The sequence below is a fragment of the Musa acuminata genome, chromosome BXJ3-6, assembly GCF_036884655.1.
Source record: "Musa acuminata AAA Group cultivar baxijiao chromosome BXJ3-6, Cavendish_Baxijiao_AAA, whole genome shotgun sequence".
In the NCBI taxonomy this organism is placed as follows: domain Eukaryota; kingdom Viridiplantae; phylum Streptophyta; class Magnoliopsida; order Zingiberales; family Musaceae; genus Musa; species Musa acuminata.
In genome coordinates, this window is record NC_088354.1 from 17,743,811 (window position 1) to 17,766,325 (window position 22,515).

At 40.1% G+C, this 22,515-nt stretch overlaps 1 protein-coding gene across 1 annotated transcript; it reads right to left on the reverse strand.

The window, feature by feature from the left end:
- Positions 1-548: 548 nt before the first annotated feature.
- LOC103988632 (sialyltransferase-like protein 4) lies at positions 549-21,451 on the reverse strand. Its single transcript, XM_009407215.3, has 12 exons — positions 21,138-21,451; positions 20,931-21,004; positions 17,669-17,758; positions 16,650-16,727; positions 15,195-15,295; positions 14,845-15,037; positions 14,669-14,759; positions 14,531-14,595; positions 4,129-4,283; positions 3,953-4,034; positions 3,760-3,869; positions 549-1,190 (listed from the first exon to the last, which is right to left on the reverse strand). Exons 1-12 carry the CDS (start codon positions 21,223-21,225, stop codon positions 995-997), a joined length of 1,323 nt encoding a protein of 440 aa, XP_009405490.2. The 5' UTR covers positions 21,226-21,451; the 3' UTR covers positions 549-994.
- Positions 21,452-22,515: the final 1,064 nt, after the last annotated feature.

Sequence of the window (22,515 nt, forward strand, 5' to 3'; positions counted from 1 at the left end):
CGATTATTCTAGTTTCAGACAAATTACATATTATAAAATAAATTAAAAATATATCATCTACTACTTATGATTTAATGGTTAAATTATTAGATTTAAATTTAATTGAATTGAGTTCAAATCTTCTCATGAGAGAGATATTAAGTTGATTAAAACTTTTATAATTTTTTTTTTTCAAAAGAGAAATTTAGTTTGATTATAAATTTTATAATTTTAACGTTTCTATACCATCTTTTTTTTTTTAATGTCATTTTGCTCATTAGAGTTATACATCCATTTTTTAAAATTTTAAAAATAAAATTCTTATTTTTTATATTTTATATTACTTTAATTAAAAATAAAAAAAATTTGACAATTGAACCTATGCAGTTTGGTTTCGATTACTAGTTTTAGCAAATTGAGCCTGATGAATTCGAAACTGAAACTGACGGTTCCATAGCCACGGAACTAAAGTATAAATGCATGCTTATAAACTCTCAATAGCTTCAAGTCTTATCAATATTCTACCGCATGCTAAGGTGAAAAATGTAAATCTAAATCTAGGCAACTGCTTCAACAAAGATCATGAAAGCTCTCAGAATACAAGAAAAGATCGAACAGAAGAAAATATAATACATGCAATTTCATGTTTGTGCTCTAAGATGCAACAGAAAGTATAACCCAAAAAAACAGTAAAAGAACAGAAAAAGAATATGAAATTGCCTATTATTTATGACAATAGGCAATTTTAACTGAATAAACAATGCCAAACTAGATACCTTGAATTTAAACTGAATCAAAACACAAAACATGGCTCTCTTATCAGACTAGGAACCTGGAGGAGATCATTCGCCAGCGAGCTAGAATTGTTTGAACTTTCCATGCAGGATCAAAATTTTGGCATGACTTGTGCAGCTAGCAAGTCAGCTTCAAACAGTACGGAATTCAACTTCAACCTGGTTGGTGATACCTTCTCGGAACTTTGTTGATTTTAGCCATAATGACGACATCGAGTCAATCATATGTCTGGGACAATACATAGCATTCCATTTCCAGTGTTTTTCTCCAGAGGATAAGTAGTTGCACCATTCATATATCTCTGATGGTTGATAGCAGCCTCTCTTAGGCCTGAGATACTGGGAGACTTTCCCGTGCTACGTTTCTTTATAATAGAACACGCACTAAGTGGGTCATCCATCCCAGCTCCAATCCTCCTGAGAATAACAGGACGGACCAGGTAATGAGCTTGAGCATAGTACTTAGTTGCAGAATTTAAAAGCAGGCTAAAGGGTAAAACCATGAAAAAATTGAATTAATGATAAACTTAAAACAGGGAAATGTTTTCCATTTCCTGGTGACAACAAAAGCATAACAATTTGCTAAAGAGATTTTACATGCATGTGCTACATTTCGAAGTGCCATAATGACTGCTAAAATTATACGATGTAAATACTTAAATTAAGACTTCACCCAAGGATTTATCCCCAAAATAGAACGCAGGCTGATAGCTCATTTAATACAGTACTGAATAATATCAATAAATAATCATCACAAGCTGCACCACTTTAACCTATCTTCACCATTAAACACCATGAACTTATCAGGAATCTCATCTTATAAGTAAGCCAGCACACCATGTTACTAACATGTATACCAGGAAATATTAATAAATTTGAGCAAGCCCATCATATTCTTCAAATATATTCAACAATCTGATTTCTACCAAACCAAACTATTTTCTCCTCGGTGCATCAAGCAGGCACTCCAATAACTAAACTTGCATAAAGGACAAATGGGTCCAGTGAGGATTAATATATGCAATCTTCTGTTTCAAATAACTAAACTTGCATGTCTTCCAAGTTCTAACAAGAAAATTCTGTTCACCAATCAGTGCTGGAATCAGAAAAGGTAGAAAGTCATCGTTGCTATGCACAGTAGAAATAGTGGTTTTTTTATCCAGCTAATCCACTTCACAGGATAATGTTTTCACATTACATTAAGATATTCTTTCTTCTCCAATTGCATAAATAATTGGTAAATCACCATATATGTACTTACAGCCAGTTTTTAGCTAAAATCATTTTCTAGTTTCATTGCTTTCAAAAAATTCAGAACCACCATCCAATAAGTTCCTCGAGTATTACAACCAAAATCTGCTTTTTAGTCTCGTCAACCATGGACATCTTTTTTGCTGGAAAAAGAAAAGAACACAGCAATCTTTCTTTGGTGACCGTCTGGACAGCCATTGTCCTCCAGCAACAAGTCTTAGGTGCAAAGCAAGGCTGACAAGTCATGTCACAGACTCCTCTAAAGTCCATATCCATGAGAAATACAATATATTAGGTCAACCGGTTCAAACAATGAACTGATCTTCCACTTAATACAAGGTTTGAGATTATCATTGATCATTATGGTCCACCCAAGAATTGATATAACTAAAACACACAACATAGTTTGATTGTCCATGCGTGTCAAAACAAATAAATTAAAGAATTAAGATTATAACTTTCACAGAGGGAAGAAGCTTTCTTGAACCAGACGAAGGTAGCCTAGTTGTGGAGGTTTCCACATTCCTGTCTCACGCTATTGAGTACACTATTGTTCAATGTTTGATGGACTGTTACATTCAAGTATATACAATAAAGAAAGAAACTGTGACGACACTGAGTTGTTCAATATAAATTTATAACTAAAAGTTTTTGAAGGTTTCTTCACAGCATTTAGGTCTAATAAGGGCAGCATCCTTCTAATAGTTTTAAGGACATCAGATCCTTTCACATTTTCCGATTACAACATTTTCACTACTGTCATTAAATGAGAGAAATTGTCACATACTGCAGAATATTTTGTACCTAGACACGTATTAAATTTACCTTGCAATATTGTTGAGGAAAGAAATTCAAGATATGTTTGAGTTTGCTAGGAATCAGGGCAAAGAGATGTATTAGCTGTGCCAATTTGGAGACTGAACTAATAATCAAGAGTCAAAGAAATAAATTAAGGCATTGGAAAATAAGAGATACTATTGAGATTAATATAGCACTTGAAGCATCAGCCATTATGTGTAAAGTGAAACTAAACAATAGACAAATCACTGAAACATACTACTGAGTGGAGCAGCAGTTATGAAAATGTATGGACCTGGACAATTTGATTTTCCATGATGATGGTAGTTAATTGGAAATCATGTTAAGCAGTTAGCCCAATGAACCAACATGAACAAATTTTAGCAAATTTTAGACCCAATACTGTACCTGCTAAAAGTGATTATCACAGCTTGACATAATTGTCAATGATAAGATTGAAAATATCAACTTATTTATAGCTATATAACATCATAATTGGTAATTGCATAGGTAAAACCAAGGTCTGTCATACCGAATCGTACCGCCCGGTATGGGCGGTACGTACCGGTCCGATAGGCTATCGGTACGCGGACCGTCCGCTACCGGACGGACCATGCTACAGTGCTACAGTGTACACTATGGCAGTGCTACAGTGCTGGTGTACCATTCGATACACCCTAATGTACCGCTCGGTACGCCGGTACTGTACCATACCGAGCCAACTTCGAAACATCGGTATGGTACGGTATTGCATATCTTGGATAAAACAATGATTATACATATAAATTAATGCAGAATATTTCCATTGATCATAGATGCATAGAAAAACAGAATATAAAAAGATTTAGCAACTGGAGAGTTACATCAAGTAATCAATCCAGTTGTCAGAAAAGGCTTAGGCTGTTTAACAGATGTAAGCTGCATAATTTTCAGATACCTCAGAACTTTCTCAGATGCAGTTCGAGCAGCATTAAGTATGCTTTCACTTGGTAACCAGTTAACTACTCTACTAAAATCGGCTCGCATTGGAGAATGGATCTTAACAAGCTGCATAGGAGGGCAATAGGGCATTCAGAAGTTGACCTTCACTGCTTAACTATTACAAGTATGAAAATAAGAAAAGAACTTACTCCTAGACACTCCATCATCTGATAATATGCTCTCCCATGAAGTGGAGTATGCCCCAGCCTAGACTCTGAAAAGTATCTTGTCCTACAAACAAACAAAGATGACTACAGCTAAATAAGAATTATATTCCTCTGTTTAAATTCAAGCCACGAATAAAGGATTCTGCTTTCTACTCTACCATTCCTTGTATCCTGGATCCACGGTGAAACCATACATATCAACAGTGTCACAGATGGATAGAGCAAACTCAAGAGCCTTAAGCCCTGTTCCTTTAGCTGAAGAGCCAAATGATGCACCTAACATGAGATATACTTGATTCCCAATTGGGACTTCCTACAAAAGAAAAAAGGTTCAAGTTTAGTTTGTCAAGAAAGTTTAATTTTACCTCTAACTGATGCAAGGATTTTGATAATCCTTGATATATGAATCTATTAGGAACTGAGGTTCATTCAAGTAGGTTAGACTTGCCACACTTCAAATCTATCAGAACAAAAGGCTGTATTTATTGTGACACAGTTGTTTATGCAAAGGTGTATATTATGTCGTAGGTGCCATCACTACTAGAAATTGAGCTCAAGCGGTTGATTGCACATTCTGGAAACAAGTATAAATTAATTTTGTGCTCAAAATATGGTTCATATCTGAGATACAAACTTTATGAAACTGACATTCAAGCAAAAGTAATTTTCAATTCTTAAGTTTTGTGCTCAAAATATGGTTCATATCTGAGATACAAACTTTATGAAACTGACATTCAAGCAAAAGTAATTTTCAATTCTTAATACTTAACAAACACTCAAGCAACAAAATCCAGCATATGATGTGTGCATGTGAACACAATAAAGTACAATGTCAAATGTGCCACAATCTGCTATTATGCTAGATAAGTTGACCCTGCTAGTTAAAAGCTTGGATTAATGAGGAATTGGGGATGTTATTATTAAGGATTGAAATATCGTACCGTACCGGAGTTTCGAAATACGCTCGGTACGATACGATACTGTATACCGAGCGGTATATTTCGGTATACAGCTCGGTATATATATATATATATATATATATATATATATATATATATATAAGTAAAAAAATCTTATATATATTTCTATATAAAAGTAAAAAAAAATCTGCGACATCGCCTCTTTTCTCCCCACGCAGGACAATATCGCCTTTATATATATATATATATATATATATATATATATATATATATAGTCCGTGTACTAGTCTGTTGGCGGACCGATACGTACCGCCTGATACGGACGGTATTATTCGAAATTGAAGACCTTGGTTATTATTATTAATATGTATGGTTCCTCTGAGAAATCACTATATATATATACACACTTACAGAAATATATTATGAAGAAATTGAGAAGTTTATTTGTACAGAAAACATATAAAATGCTGCAATAGTGAGAACGACTCACACAAGTATACAGATTATGATTAGTGCACAGGTAGTGGCATTTACACCAATTTATGAAGCAACCTCAGTAACTGACAACCATGTCAACAAGAAGCCTATGCCTATGAACTACGAAAACACCCTTGACAACTTGGACCATTTGTGACCTCACTATCACAGACTTAGCTAGAATTGCCTAAGTCGTGAGGCACCCTTGCGGCCAAGACGCGAACTTAACTTATGTTGCCTAAGTCGCAAAGCACCCTTGTACCAACTTCTCGGACTTAGCGGGGATTACCTAAGTCTTGACGCACCCTTGCGATATGCGTCCACAAAGGTTAGCCAATTTGCAACCTCACTCAGGTCCCGAAGTACCTGTAAAAGAGAAAGTTGATTAGTTCGAAGAACGAGCGACAGACAAGTCCCGACGTCTCACGAAGAGGGAAGTTTTACAAGCAATTCAACGAGCATCTCGTGCATGAGAGAAAACAGAGAAATAAGGAAAACAAGGACTTTAGCAGGTTGAACGAACAGCTGCAAGTCCACAAACAACTGCTCACCGAGTGCCGGGCGCGAAGGCAAGTTCCCGTTAAGAAAACATGTGAACTTATGAAGATTGTTCAACGCCCGACAATATACCGAAGCCCCATCCAGCCCTGTGCCACCCAGGGGGTTCCAGGGTGCTGAGATGGCTAACATTTCACGCGCTGCATCGGGTTGCAGAAAACAGCCCGCGGCACGCGAAAATTGAGCCATTTTGGGGTATTTTGGCCGGGCGTGGTGAGCAGTCGCACTGTGCACTACAACCTGTTCGAACATGTAATTTTACAAGCAAAAATACACAAAACCAAGGCAAAACAAGCTACCATGTCTCTGTTCAAGTATGCAAAAGCGATGAACGGTTCGTTGAACGAAGTTGTTGCAAGTGCGTGACGACCGTTCGTGACATTCTCCCCCACTTAAACTGTCGACGCCCTCGTCGACGCTTGTTGGTAGTTGTTGATAATTGCTTCTTCATGTCGTAGGGCGTCTTCGGGCTCCCAACTGGCTTCAGTTCAGGGAAGCTTTCGCCACTTCACCAAGTACTCGGTCTACTCAGCTCCATTGGGTAGCTTTATCTTGCGATCCGCCAGAATGGTTTCAACTCGCTTCTCGTAGGAGACTCTGGTGGGGGGTAGCCGAGTTAGAACACTTCGGGAAGCATCTTATGGATCTGAGTGGAAGGCTTTCAAGTTGCTAGTGTGAAAAACATTATGAATTTTGAGCCACGCCGGCAACTGCAACCTGTAGGAGACGTTGCCCACCCTATTGATAATTAGGAAGGGCCCTTCATACTTGCGCACCAATCCTTTGTGTACTTTGTTCCTAAAGAATTGGAGTGATGCTGGTTGGAGCTTCACCAACACCAAATCGCCGACTTTGAACTCTTGCGGTCGCCTTCCGAAGTCGACCTACTTCTTCATCTTTTTGGTCGCCTTTTCCAAGTAAGTCCGCGCAATATCTGTATTTCGATGTCATTCTTTAGCAAAGTGATATGCTGACGGACTACTCCCAGTGTATCCAATAGCTAGGGTGTGAGGAGTCGACGGTTATTGTCCTGTAATGATCTCTAAGGGGCTCTTGTTGGACGCAGAGCTCCACTGCAAGTTGTAGGAGAATTTGGCCATGTCCAACAGCTTCACCCAATCTCATTGGTTGGCACTCACGTAGTGCCGAAGATATTGCTCCAGGAGCGAGTTTATCCTTTCAGTTTGGCCATCTGTCTGGAGGTGGAGGCTTGTGGAGAAGTATAACTTAGACCCCAACAATTTGAATAGCTCAGTCCAGAATCGTCCTAGGAACCGAGCGTCTCAATCACTGATAATATTGTGCAGGACTCTCCAATACTTCACCACATTCTTCATCGTCAGCTTGGCCGCCTCCTCTGCTGAACGGTGTAGGGGCGCAGCAATGAAAGTTGCAAACTTTGAAAATCGATCGACCACTACGAGTATCGATCCCAGTCCCCCTACTATCGGCAAACTTAATATGAAGTCCAAGGAAATGCTCTCTCACGGCCTTTCTGGTACGGGCAACGGCTCCAAAAGCCCCACCGGCTTCCGCTGCTCCACCTTGTCTTGTTGGCAAGTGAGGCACATTCGAACATACTCCTCCACATCTGTCCCCATCTTCGGCTAGTAGAAGGCCCTCTCCACAAGAGCCAAGGTTCTATGAATGCTCAGATGTCCAACCCAAAGGGAATTGTGACACTCTCTTAAGAGTTCACGCCTCAAATTGTCCACTCGAGAAACATAAACCCTATTCTCTTTCGTGTAAACGAGTCCCTCCTGGACCCAAAATCGTCATGTCTTGCCTTCTTTGATGAGCTGCAATAGGGTTACTGCCTGGGGATCACTATACAGTCCATCCCTGATCCTAGAAAGGAAGTTGGAGTGCAACTGACTTGCTTGGCCTCTACCCTCCAATTGTATGGCGTTTACTCGCTCCACCTTCAGGCTCAATGCATCGACCACGACATTTGCTTTTCCGGGCTTGTACTCCATTGTCATATCAAACTCAGCCAAGAAGTCCTGCCATTGTGCTTGCTTTGGGGAGAGTTTCTTCTGAGTTTAGAAATAGCTCAAAGCGATGTTGTCTGTCCTCAACACAAATCGCGATCCCAGAAGGTAGTGCCACCAAACTCGTAGATAGTGGACCACCGCTGTCATCTCCTTCTCATGCACCGGATACCGCCGCTCGATCTCGTTGAGCTTGCGGCTCTCGTAGGCCACCGGATGACCCTCCTGCATGAGTACTCCCCCAATAGCGAAGTTTGAAACATCTGTATGGACTTCGAAGGGCTCCCCATAGTCCGGCAACTTGAGCACCGGTTCTTCCAACACAGCAGCCTTCAGATCTAGGAATGCAGCTTCACATTTGTCAGACCGCCTCCAAGGTTGCTCCTTCAGTAACTCCGTCAGTAGAGTTGCACGCTTCGAATACCCCGCTATGAAGCGTCGATAGTAGTTGGCGAAACCAAGGAAGGATCTCAACTCTAGCACCTTCTTTGGAGTTCGCCATTCCGCAATTGCTTGCACCTTTGATTGGTCCATCCGAATGGAGCCATCACCGATTCGATGCCCCAAACACACGATCTTCGTTTGAGCAAAGAAGCACTTCTCCCTCTTCACGAACAAAGTGTTCTCCTTGAGAACCTTGAAAATTATCCAAAGGTGCTCGATATCCTCCTCGAGCGTTTGGTTGTAGACGACGATATCGTCCAAGTAGACGACCACAAACTTATCCAAATACTCTTTGAATAATTGGTTCATAAGAGTGCAGAACGTGGCCAGAGCGATGGTTAAGCCGAAAGGCATCACCAAGAACTCAAACGCTCCATACCTAGTCACATAGGTAGTCTTCGCTTCGTCGCCTTCAGCAATACGCACCTGCCAGTATCCTGACCGGAGGTCGAGTTTGGAGAAATACTTGGCCTTGCCCAATTGGTCGAACAAGTTCGCGAAGAGTGGGATTGGATACTTGTTCTTCACCGTCACTTTGTTGAGGGCTCGATAATCGACGTATAGTCGGAGGCTCCCATCTTGTTTCTTTTGGAAGAGAACTGGAGCTCCGAATGATGCTTTAGAACTACGGATGAGACCACTGCTTAGCAGTTCATCTAACTGCTTTCTGAGTTCTGCCAACTCAAGAGGGGGCATGCAGTATAGTGGTCTCGTTGGAGGCTTCACTCTTGGCTCCAGCTCGATATGATGATCCACGCCTCTGCGTAGCGGTAAAGTCTTCGGCAACTCGGGTGGCATAACGTCTATAAACTCCTTCAGCACGTTATCCACCACAGCAGGTTCATGAATGGCCTTCTCGTCGAGTGGCTCTGGCTTTATGGCAGCCAGGAATGTTAATTCGCCTTTTCGTACCCCTTTCTTTAGTTGTAATGCCGATATCTGTTACGGTTCCCTGGTTCCCCTCTGAGAGACAGGAACCACATAGGGGTCGTCACCTTCCATCATACATAGGGAGTTTAGGAATGGCAATGGCATTGCCTTCGCTGCGTACATGAATTTCATTCTAAGAATCACTTGGAAGTCGTCGAGTGGCACCGTCATCATGTTAGTACTCCCGCTCCACGTTCCGATCTTGATGGGAACTCCCTTTGCCAACCCGGAGATTCGCTTGGCCTCCGAGTTCACCGCCTTCATTCGACTTTGGTTCTTCTCCAATATCAGCCTAAGTCGCTTTTGCTTCTCGATCAGCAATAAAGTTATGGGTAGCGCCCGTATCCACCAATGCACGGGTTGTTTGGCCATTGAGCTTAATGTCCACATACATCAGCTCACTACTCCCTGCTTTCAATGGCTTTTCCTTCATGTTCTCCCCCACTTGACCCCCCAATGCATTCAATAAACGCATTGCTCCCATTCGGGGACCCTACGACTCCTCATCGTCGCTGCTAGATTCTGAACTGCTTGAACTAAGGGCGACGGCTTTGTCCTTGTCTGATTTAGGGGGATGGATGGAAGCTGTTAAAGCATTGAGTGCATGATTCTGTGGGCACAAGAAGCATCCGCCAGGTTTCGGGGCCTTACCTTATGAGCTTGGCCCTTTATGGGAACTCTTCTTCCTCTGTTCGCCTCCGGGCTCCTTCCCTCGAGAATATTTTGGAGGGAGGTTTCCTGAAGATTGCCTTCTTTTTCCCGGGTCCTCAGAGGAAACAAAGTCGGTGAGCTTTTCTGCGGCAGCAATTGCCCCGATCACATCGGAGACATTCCTTCGATGCAGTTCTTATTGAGCCCATGGCTTCAAACCATCGAGGAAGCTGAATAGCTTATCCTTCTCGGACATGTCCTGTATGTCCAACATTAGCACAAAAAATTGCTTCACATAGTCATAGATGGAAGTACTTTGGCGGAGTTGTCTCAACTTCCTCCTTGCGACGAACTCTGTGTTCTCGAGCAGAAACTGAGTTCTCAACTCTCGCTTTAAGTCCTCTTATGTGTTCACCCGACACCGACCTTGTTGGATCTCCTCCCAACGGGTTCGCCACCAAAGTTTTGCATCCCCATTCAAATACATGGTTACTATCGAAACTTTGGTTTCTTCCGAATCAGGCCTCGTAGCTCGAAAGTATTATTCTATGTCGAACAGGAAATTCTCAATCTCTTTGGCATCTCGAGCACCTTCATAACAATGCGGCTCGGGAGCCTTTAAGTTTTGTGGCGGCGCAACGTGGGTATTTCTTCCTCTCGCATTCAGTGCCCTTGTGAGCATAGTCACCCTGGAAGTAAGTTCTGCTACGACTTCCTGCAGATGTTGCACGGAGTCTTTGGTGTCGTCCGACAGTCGATCAACTAAGGCCTCAACCTTGTCGATTCGGGATTCAGCTTCTTCTTGCGAGCTCTCTACCCAAAGAAGCCTTTGTTGGCCTTGGTAGAGTTCCTCCAAGCTCGCTTCAAGAACATCCAAGCGAGTTTCCACCGCTGTGAGTCTCTCCTTATGGCTCTTCTTCACGATTGGCGCTCCAGATTGTGCCTCCTCCGCTAGCGAAGAGTAGCCAATTTCTCGCTCATCATGTTCGCTGCCACGATCCTCCAAAGCGGCTCCAATGACATAAGAGCGAGTTTGCATTTGCAGCCCACCTGCGGCTGCTTGGGGCAAAGGTCAAGTTTGCCCCGCCCAGCTTGATTCGCCACGATGCTTTGTCATGGCGAAATTGCGAAGTTCCTTCGCTGCTTACTCGAATTGCTTACCCACTCTGATACCACAATGTCACGGACTTAGCTAGAATTGCCTAAGTCGTGAGGCACCCTTGCAGCCAAGACGCGAACTTAGATTGTGTTCCCTAAGTCGCGAAGCACCCTTGGGCCAACTTCTCGGACTTAGCTGGGATTGCCTAAGTCTTGACGCGCCCTTGCGATATGCGTCCGCAAAGGTCAGCCAATTTGCAACCTCACTCAGGTCCCGAAGAACCTGTAAAAGAGAAAGTTGATTATTTCAAAGAACGAGTGATGGACAAGTCTCGACGTCTCACGAAGAGGGAAGCTTTACAAGCAATTCAGCGAGCACCTTGCGTACATGAGAGAAAACAGAGAAATGAGGAAAACAAGGACTTTAGAAAGTTGAACGAACAGCTACAAGTCCACAAACAGCTGCTCACCGGGTGCCGGGCGTGAAGGCAAATTCCCGTCAAGAAAACGTGCGAACTTGTGAAGATTGTTCGACGCCCAACAATATACCGAAGCCCCATCCAGCCCTGTGCCACCCGGGGGGTTCCAGGGTGCTGAGATGGCTGACATTTCGGACGCTACAGTGGGCTGCAAAAAACAGCCCGCGGTACGCGAAAACGGAGCCATTTTAGGGCTTTTTGGCCCGGCGCGGTGAGCGGTCGCACTGTGCACTACAACCTATTCAAACATATATTTTTACAAGCAAAAACACACAAAACCAAGGCAAAATAGGCTGTCATGTCTCTGTTCAAGCATGCAAAAACGACGAACGGTTCATTGAACGAAGTTGTTGCGAGTACGCGACGACCGTTCGTGACATCGCGGTAGAGTGAGTCTTCTTCAAAGGAGAATTAGATCAGAACACTTTTCTATCAGGATGTAAGGCTATCCTTAACACTACTTTCCAAGTCATGGAAGGGAGTGATGAATTGCTGTTGAAATTTGACCTCAAGGGCAAACCCACTTGAAGAGTTCTCAACAGTTATCGAGAACTTGATGAGGGGAAGGAGAAGCAGAACGGTAAGCATATCTTGTGGAACCTCCCAATTCCCCTAGGGAAAAGACATTTTGATTGATGCCATTGCCTCTACAACTTGAAGCTTCCCTTGAGGAGTCTTTCCTTATGCAAGATGCAAAAGTATTATCCACTTATTTAATTGATTTACATGTATTAACTATATAAAAATCTTAGGAGAAACTTAAAGAACTACATGATAAAAAAAAATGATGGTATGTCTACTTGGTGTTAGAAAAATCTTCATCCGGCTGATGTTGATAAGCACTCTCCAATTAGAGGCTTTATCACGAGGTGAGTTATGCTTACAAAATTTCATTTCCTGTCAATAAATAAATGTGTTCAACCATAGTACACGCAGAAAGTAAAAAAGGTTAACATAGATCTAGTATATCTGAAGATTAGTCATAAGGAAAATCTTTCTTCATCATATGAATAAAGACGAAAAACTTATTCTTCCTTTTTTTTTTTAGATGTTTATAATTATTGGATTCCACAAGTGCCTCATCTGCTATCATAAAATCTGTGGTTGCAGTGATACATTTTGCTTAAGATACATGGTTTCTCTACATTCCAAAGGAATTGAATATTGGTAAGAATGGATCACTTATTTAGAAGGATATATCCAATGCTCGGTAATAAAACCCAAACTCTTGTCATGTATTGCTTAATTATTTACAAGAAAAGAGTGTTTCATAAACATAGCTTTGTTTGTGAGAAAGCCTATTTGGAAAGAGTGCTCATCACCACTAATCAAAGGTTTAAAATTTTTGTAACACCAACTCGATTGTGTATTATCACTATTTAAAATAATTTGCCAATTTGGACCTAGTTAACCCTAACTTGTCATGGAACTCAAACTGACAAGCCTAGTGATGCTTTTAGCCAGGTGAGACACATGTTATGATATCTTAAAAAAAGCCAATTTTGTTAATATTCTCCAGTTCCATTTTGTGATGAAAGAGGTAGTGGTACCATTTTTGTGATGAAAGGGAGGACCTTATTACTATAATAAGAAGGTACTAAAATTTTACAAGATATACTACAATGAAGTCATTGTCAACTGCAAACGTAATTTCAATCTCATCATATAGGAGATTCACTCCCATTATACTAATCCATAATCAATTTTAAAGGGTCATATTTTGTGAAGCCAGATCTACAGTATGTGTTATTATAATAAGACCTCATATTGCTCTTCCCGTCTGTACAGGTGTGGTCACTTAGAGATATCAGCTTCCGACTTTGAAACTATATCTTGTATGAAGGTTTTATGTTGCTAACCAAATAAAAAGGTCATCTTCATGAGTGACTAATACTTAGGGGAGAGCAAATGTCCTTGGAGGATCAAAATCATTGTTTGGAATTGTAAATAAATGTCCAGGTACTTTGGCATTTATAATTTTGGACATATACATATAATATAATGTAAAAACAAATAAGCCAATGTTGTAGTCAATGAATCTTGCGTCTTAGTGTCATTTTTCCTTTTGGACTTCTTGTTGAAGCTTACAGTAAAGTTCTTATTTTGTGTAGAAAAATATTTCCTATCCATCAATGATCCCTTTTGTTTAGTTAGTTTTAGGATCCTCTATCAAAGTACATATAAACAACAGTAGCTAAATTGAGAGACAGTAAAAAATAAACAAATAATGATTTAAGTGAAATTGAGGCTGTTTCTCAAAGCATCAAGGATGGCTGGCACATGCCAAGGAATTGACAATGATAAAAACACAACTTTTTGCATTTGATGCAATAGAAGAACCAAGTAACAAGTAAGGTGAGAACAAGAAATATCACTATTATGAATGACATTTTAAGAAACGAATTATCCAGAAAGAAAATATATTTATGGCAAATAATAAATGGTTCATGAGGATACAAGGATTCATTTTAAGGACTTTAATTTTTCCCAGGCCGACCATACCAGCCAGACTGGGCATGAACCAGTATGTGGACCGCCACATTTCGGCTGGTCCGGTCCAATTTAAAGGAAAATAAAGAACTTTTATTAATGCCGATGCCCATTAGGGCTTGCCAAACGTGAGCCTCCCTAGCTTAAGCATCATTGCCTTACCACGGCACCCATCCACCCATTGCCTCCCTCTTGGCTACCAATTCTCTTCTTAATTTCCTCTTCTTCATCCATCGCCCTTCCTCCTCTTCTTCCTCTTCCTTCTTCCTCCCACCCTCTCCCTGCCCCAGCTGATGGGTACCATGATACATTCCATTCTACTGCCGATATGCTGGAATGGACTAGACCTGTACCAATATGGCCATGGACCAACACCAGTTTGGTACCTAAAATTGGAAACCTTAATTCATATACTGTAGCTACCAGGTTAGCTTGCTACGAACATGCCTAGCATAACAAGATGCATCTGTTCTAAAGAAAAAACAATTTACGTCAAAGTTATTTTTAGGATGATATAGTTACCCGGATCATTTTATTCATGATGTCATGAATAGTGGTTTTGATGATCAGCACCTCCCTCTTAGTTTCTGCAATATGCAAAACTCACAGTGATTTACATATAAAATGAGATACACATGAAAAAAGGTGCAGATTTCATACCATCTAATTCTACAACTTTGTCAAGTGCCTTAGCAGATCCTCTATTAAGAAGGCGAAATGTACTTTTCCGACCAACATATTTTGTGTAGTTCTGAGATATTGGAGAGGGGAAAGAAAAACTTCTAATAAGAGAAGTACATACCACTGTGACAAAGTAGGAGAAGTATTCATTAAACCTGGATGGGAGCTCCATTTTCTCTAACAACAGCATCATAGCCATCTATTTCTTTTCCAAAATTTGTTTTTAGAAGATCCCCAGAGTTACCAACAACAGCACATCGTCCAAATTGCTTGGGCACAAAAGGTGGTGTTTCTGGAAGTACTAAAGAAAGTTTTTCCATGCATAATGTCCTATTCTTGCACCGATCACTAGAACAGAAAATGAGAAGGTTCCACTTGTGTGATCATTAGCAATTTCTTGAAATAAAGTTTTCCTCAATTGGAGCACCTAATACAGGCGAAAAGATGAAGAATGTACTATAACACAGCTTTTTTAGCTGAATCAAGCTGGACAAATTGTACTCACAGTTGTATTCCTTTGTTGATCCTGCGCCATGCATATTCCTCCCATCCGTTTGGCAAAGCATCAATAAACTCTTTTGTGAGTATGGAAGAACTATTGCGAACCTACAAAAAAGTTATCAAGTATTTATTTGAACCAGAAGCAAGCAAATTGTCCACAGGTCATTATACCTAAAACCATTATCAGCTCGACCACACACAATAGATGATATATCCAGGTAAGGGAAAAAAAAAGCCTAGTAGAACTGAAATACATATACCCTACAGGATTTCCAGCATGTCTAAACTATAATATATTGATTTCATTTTTAAACTTCCTAGAAAGGTTTTTAATGCTGTTGGTAATTACTGACAGAGCTAACATCGGCATTTGGACCACCCCTTACAAAGCGGTACTCTAGTTCATATCGGGCATGCTGCCCAGTAAAACATGAATATTAATCAAACTTTCTGGTTTTCATTTTGGATCCTCTGTTACTAGGTGGTCAGCAGCCCCTATAACTTTTCATCCAAACAATAGCATGCTTTTCGCTCCTCATTTTGAGTTGTAAAACAGTTGGTTCTCTTCTTGGGAAGCTTTCTTTCCCAAAGATTTCAAGTTTCAATCTCAAGGAAATGAGGCCTTTTACACCCAACTAAGGTATAAAATCTTTGACTTGAGCTTTTTCTCCACTTATTTGATTTTTTAATGCCTTGATTCGTGTTTTTTTTGTGTTATTCATGCTTGGATTGATATTGCTTGCTTCTCTAGATCTATATATTGTTTTCCTTACATATCTTATTTAAACAAGGATGGTTGACGAATCCATGATAATCTAGCATAGATACACTTAAATTTAAATCAGGTCTATGTAGATCTAGCCAAAATGCATATGTATCCCAGTTGCATAGATCTAGAGTAGATTTGACCTAGGGTACCATGGATCCAAGCAGGACCCTTTCAGACCCAACCTACATTCAAGTAGATCTAAGCTAGATCAGATATACATAGGCTATATTTGTATGAATCTGGCTAAGATCAACAAATCCAGATTAACCCTGCATGGATATAAGCTACATCAGCATGAATCTAACCTGGGTCAGTATATCATGTGCTAATATTAACATTTTCAGAATTGTATTTTTCAAAAATGGTTCATAATAGATTTTTCATATGTGTTGATTCATTATCAAAGAACTATATGAAAAATCGAGTTTAAGAGGGTTTGAGTGTGTCAGAAACTAGACACAGCCAATCTGGTTGGTACCTGCACATATTAATTCATAGGAATGTTGGTATGGTATGGTATGGTATGGTATGGTACCATTCCGATCAATAAGCAGGACCAGTACTGAATTGAGATCCAAAACCTTGTTACCAAGTATTATTGAGTGGATCACAGAAAAGCATAATTTGTTTATTCTCTTGGATGATGAACAATTTCTGATGCTCTACTTTTGACAAAAACGACAAATTCACCTGCTCCCATGTAGCAACTGCTTCACAAAGGTTGAAATCAAATGATAAGCCTTCAAGTTCTCCAGTTTTCGGATCTCTCTATAACAATATTTTAGAAATATATCAGATACTGATGGATTTCAATAATCTAGCTAAAATATCAAATAACACCAGCTCAGATGAACAAATAAATCATGTATATGCTCATTTATATTCCTCTAAAAATCATCATTAAAATAAGTTCTTTTAAATTTTAAATTATAAATTATTTATGAACAAATATGAAAGTCACACAGGATCTCTAAGATGGATAAATGGCATGAAAATGAAACACAGAATGATAAAACTGTTTATCTATCAGAAATAGGCTGATTCCTTGGGTTCCATGACAAGAAGGAGACCACCATATGAAGACAGAACTGTAAAAATTTAAAGATGGTTCTAGCATGCTTCTTTGCACAGGTAAGGTAAGATAGTTAACTCAGATTTAGGAAGAGAATAAATGGTTGAATGAGAAAATGGTCCTTGATTGCTGGAGGATGTTATACGATAGATGAACGAAAGGATCCATGTAGTGGACCAAAATAGTTCAAATACAAGTGCATTTTTTCTTCTTATGATTCTTTAAAGTTCAACAAGTTTTTCTTTAACAAGCAATCTATTATCAAAAAACAAATTATGAAATGCACAAAAATGTTTAGCAAACTGTCAAGGATGAGCAAGTAAGACAAGAAGACCAACAGCTTCACAGAACTAATTGAATGAACCATGCCCCTTGGAAAAATTTACAAAGAAAAATATAACGTATTTTACAAAATAAAAGTTTCATTGATGGAAAGTTTGAATGGTCCTTTCAAGTTTGACAACCTCCTAATGGATCAATTTCTTGACTTGCTTAAATGAAATGACTATCGCAGAACAACTAAGGTTGTATAATGCTTCACAATCATATTTCATACATGGTACAGAATTTTGTTCCCGACTTGTTTAAAGATGATGAAGGAAATACTTCAATTATTGGATACAGAAAACAAACTCACCCACTTTGGCACTGTATCTCTAGGGTACTGAATTGTGACATGACAATAATCCTGGCTGATCAGAGCTTGCAATCCTAAACCTTTAGCATCCTGCATTTTCAAAGGATAATGGTCAGTTATGGAACATAACAGGAATCTGCAAATTGTTCTAAGATATTCGTTTGCTATTTTACTAATATCAACAAGTACTACGAGTTGCTACGAAAAACCACTTAGAAGCATAAGGAGGCTTAAGTTGTATTGGCCTAAAAGCCATCTGAAGGATAGTTTGTAATAAGCACTTATTGTTTGGATGATGCTTGGAGAAAGGTTTGAAATTTCTCTTCCACATTCATATTTACTGATGGAATTTAATGTGTTTACCTATCATTGTAGTCTCACATGTAGGGAGGACAAAAACTTGTAATTTTTCCCATCCATAGCACCTACCAGGCCTAGCATAGATACGTATCACAAGCAATTCTATCGCACAATATGTGTTATTTGAATTGGCATGGTGTTAGTTGAATAGGATGGTCAGCCATACCTTTTCTATTTTGCTTTTTCATTATTGATTTTGTTGTGCTTGGTGGCCAGAAAAACCATTCAGCCATGCAAAGGCACATAGTAGCTAGTCATCTAATGGATTATTATCTTAACATAGCTTAGACTTAGAGGGTTGGACATCAAACATTATATTACCAACTATGATTGCAACAATAATATGACAACTTAAGCAGCCATCAGCTGAGATTATGAAGCTCTTTCTGCCTCCACTCAATTCTGAATTATAATGCTTTATGTAACAATAATTAACTATTTCTCTCCATCCAACGATATCACAATCCTATAATGGGTGAAACACAAGAATTAATAAAATAAATTGACCTCATATAGAGGATCACTAAAATTGTTTTTCGATGTACAGTGGCAGCTATCCAACCAACAGAATTACTTGTGCCTGAGAAGTTTTCATCTATTGTATCCATGGCCAAAAACCATAAAGAATAGATGGAAGACTAATAATTTTCATGAGAAGAGGTTGCTATTGTATCTCCTAAGAGACTAGATCCATACATAACAATATTTGAATGGTATATTAGGAGTGGGCCCATCCACGATGAATGTGTGTTTTTTACAAACAAATACATTCAAACCATAGAATCCTAGTGTTGTAACTTATTTGAAACATCAACAAGGATAAAAATTAGTTCTAACATCCATGATCCAACCTCAGTGGAATATAGAGTAAAAAAAAATGTCTAATCACATTTATATCTCTAGAAGACAAAAGAAATTTTGTTTGCTTCTATTAGTGAATTTTCAAGAAATTTTTTATGAATTTCGAACTAGTAACTATTGCAAAGTATCATCCACCAGTATTTCTGACACTTCAAATCAAGATTTGCGATTTCGAATCGTATCGCCCGTACCGGCCGGTACATACCGGTATGTCACGGACTTAGCTGGTTTTGCCTAAGTTGTGCGGCACCCTTGCATGTCCGTCCGCAAAGGTCAGCCTCCCCAAAACCTCCTATAGTCCCTTAGGACCTACAAAAGAGAAAACGGGTTAGAGAAAGCGCCTCACTCGGGATTCACAAGCAATCATTTCAAAAAACACTTCATAGCCAATGCAAATTACAAACAGACTTTACAAGCTCTAAATGGTCGCACAACAAAGGATCCAAAATGATCCACTACAGACCGAAATCTTACACAAGTGTCCATATGACACAACCTTTATTTACAAGCCTAAAATGGCCACCAAACCCAATTAAATTAGGATTGTTAAGCTGTCAACCGTCCCTCTACATGTTGTGCAAAGCATGAATAAACCAAAAGACACGGACATACATAAGCATTACATAAAATACTATGTTTACAGTTTTGTCCTACCAGTCGGCTCGTGAACCGGTACGCGAACCGCTCGCTACCGGGCAGTCCGCCCGAAACAGCCCCATATCGGACGTTTACAATTTTGTCCTACTAGTCGACCCGTGAACCGGTACGCGAACCGCTCGTTATTGAGCAGTCCGCTCGATATAGCCCTGTATCGGATGATATGGGGCTGTTTCGGGCGGTAACGATCGAAATTTTGACCGTTACCATCTGCTACCGGGTGGTATCAGCTTGGCTGCGACTTGGCTGTGGCGAGGTTAAGGGAGAAGCGTCGAAGAAGGAAGAAGAAGGAGAGGGCGTTCAAAGAAGAGGGAGAATTGGGAGAACCTTGACATGAACTTGTTTCCATGCCTTTTCTCGATCCCGATTCGGTGCCACCCTCCCTCGACGATCCTGATCCAGGAGATAACGACAAGAAGAGTCGTAAAGAGGAGGATCTAGAGGTGTGAGAATCAGGGGAGGCGGCGACTAGAGCAGCGGAAGAGGCAGTCTCCTTCATCGCCTCGTTTGCGACTCTGCAACCTCCTTCGCCGAAGGCCAGAGACGTCTATGGCCTTCAACATCTTTGCTGCCTTCTTCGCTGAATGCCACAGACGAAGCAACGAGGAGAAGGAGGCGACGTCGCCGAGGCTGCATACGTCTTTTTTAAAATATTTTTATATTATTTTTTATATTTTATATATTAATTATATATATTTATTTAGGCATACCACTCGGTACACCCTAGCGTATCACTCAGTATGCTGTACCATACCATACCGAGCAAAGCTCGGTACATCGATATGGTACAAAATTTCAATCCTTGCTTCAAATACTATAGCATAATTATAAGTAGAGAGGCTTGTGTCAACCTTCATACAACTGTCTTCATGAACATCACTCTGAGACTTGAGTTTTAGTGGTTACATCAATCTGAGACTTGAATTTTAGTGGATACATCAATCTGAGACTTGAGTTTTAGCAGTTACATCAATCTGAGACTTGAATTTTAGCGGATATATCAATCTGAGACTTTGAGTTTTAGCCGTTACATCAATCTGAGACTTAGCGGTTATATCAATCTGAGACATGTTTTAGCAGTTCAACAACAATTTCTAAATTCTCAGTCAACTCCAGCACTATCAAGCAAAATCTAGGCAGAATTGCATCTTTCCTATATATCAAGCAATAAAAATTTTGTCGCTATCTCAGAATCAGGACGACAATATTACATTTTTGCAGTTAGAAAGTTCAAGCCAAGGAAAAAAGAATAGAAGACACGCATAGAAAATATTGCATTTTCGAAATGTAAAATTCCACTTAATTTGTATACTAATTCGCACAGTAATCGTAGATGAATAACAAAATTATTGTAGATGAATAAGGAGAAACGTATAACACTCACCACGCATTTCTTAAAGCCACTCTGCAGTGCCCTCAACGCGCTCCGATCATCATCCGTAACCGTAAACCTATCATCTACAAAGAAAGGAAGCAAAGAGAAATGAACAAGAAGAAAGGAACAAGAACAGAAGAATAAAGGCATGAAGATCCGCCGACCCAAGCCCCCTAGGAACTAGAAAACTATAGTGGCGGAGCACCGAGGGCTCACAGGGATTGGAGAGTCCGACGATGTAGATGAGGATCGCAGCGACACTCGACGCGAGAGCAACCAGCAAACCCAGCTGCAAGATCCGCATCTGCTGGCGGAGATGACGCTGCTGCTGCTGCTGCCGCCGACGACGACGACGACGGTTTGATATAGCAGCGCTGAGGTTCTCAGATCAAATTCAGGGGATTGGTCGAAAGCACTTGCGGATCTGATATTCAGATCTCTTTCTCTCTTGCTTACAGCATCAGAGCGGGAGTGGGAGAGGCACCAGAAGGGAATGGAGGGATAGAGGTTTCGACCGCCAGCTTCGTGGGCTTCGGTCGCGTTGTGCTATCTAATCAACAGTACCAGGTCTTGTTATATGGGCCGGGGCGGGCCGTCGCCGGTCTAAAGTGAAAAAGCCGCGGGGGGGTGTGTTGAGTTTGTAAGGTTTGAGAAAATGTCAAACGGGAAAGTACTATTAATAAATATTAAACATAGATGACAATTCAAGATAAAATGCAAATGATAAATATATAAAACTCGGGAAAACACTTCTTCTAACAAAGCCAATCTACAATCAAATGAGTTAGAGATGCTGAGAGTGAAATTACTCCAAATGCAGTAGACTCAATTAACTTGTAACTTGATTCCACCCCTCTCTGGAGAACTAAACTAAAATGTCATGTGATGTGCTTTTGATCTGTTTGGATATCAATTACATTGTCTGATCTGAACGAATAATTAGTATATTAATTTGATGGGTTTAAATGAATGCTTGAATCCAATATCGATTTTTTACATTTTTATGTTTTCTTGAGGACACTAGTAATCTCTCTCTCTCTCTCTCTCTCTCTCTCTCTCTACAGAAGCATGTGCCAAAACCACAATATGCCATTTTGAAGTTTAAACATTAATATATTTAGTTGAATCTCGGATTTTGACGACGAAACTAATTGATAGTATTTATTATTTGATCTGTATTTTGAGTGATACAGGAAGTTTCGATCAAGGAGAGACAATTAAAACCAAGAAAAATTATATTGGGCCGGAGAGAAACATGTCAGAAGATGGGATGTCGAGCCGAATTATCGATCGACATATCGGCAAAAGGCTTCAGGTCATGGGTTCGGGTATCAGGCCAAGAAGAGCGAAAATTGTACTAAGAAAATCAGAGTTACGGAGGTCAACTAGCCGATTGGACAATAGGCCGCAAGAGAGGACGATGCGCCGAAGAATCGGACGAAGCGTCGATAAACCAATGACATGCTAGACAAACTTTGTAATAATTGTCTAGATCAAAGTAGGTTTTAAGTGTGCAGGATTAACTACGTAGCAATCAAGGCATAAAGCAAAATGAAGTTCCGGAGTCGAGAACGAGATTTCGTTGGGAGTTCGA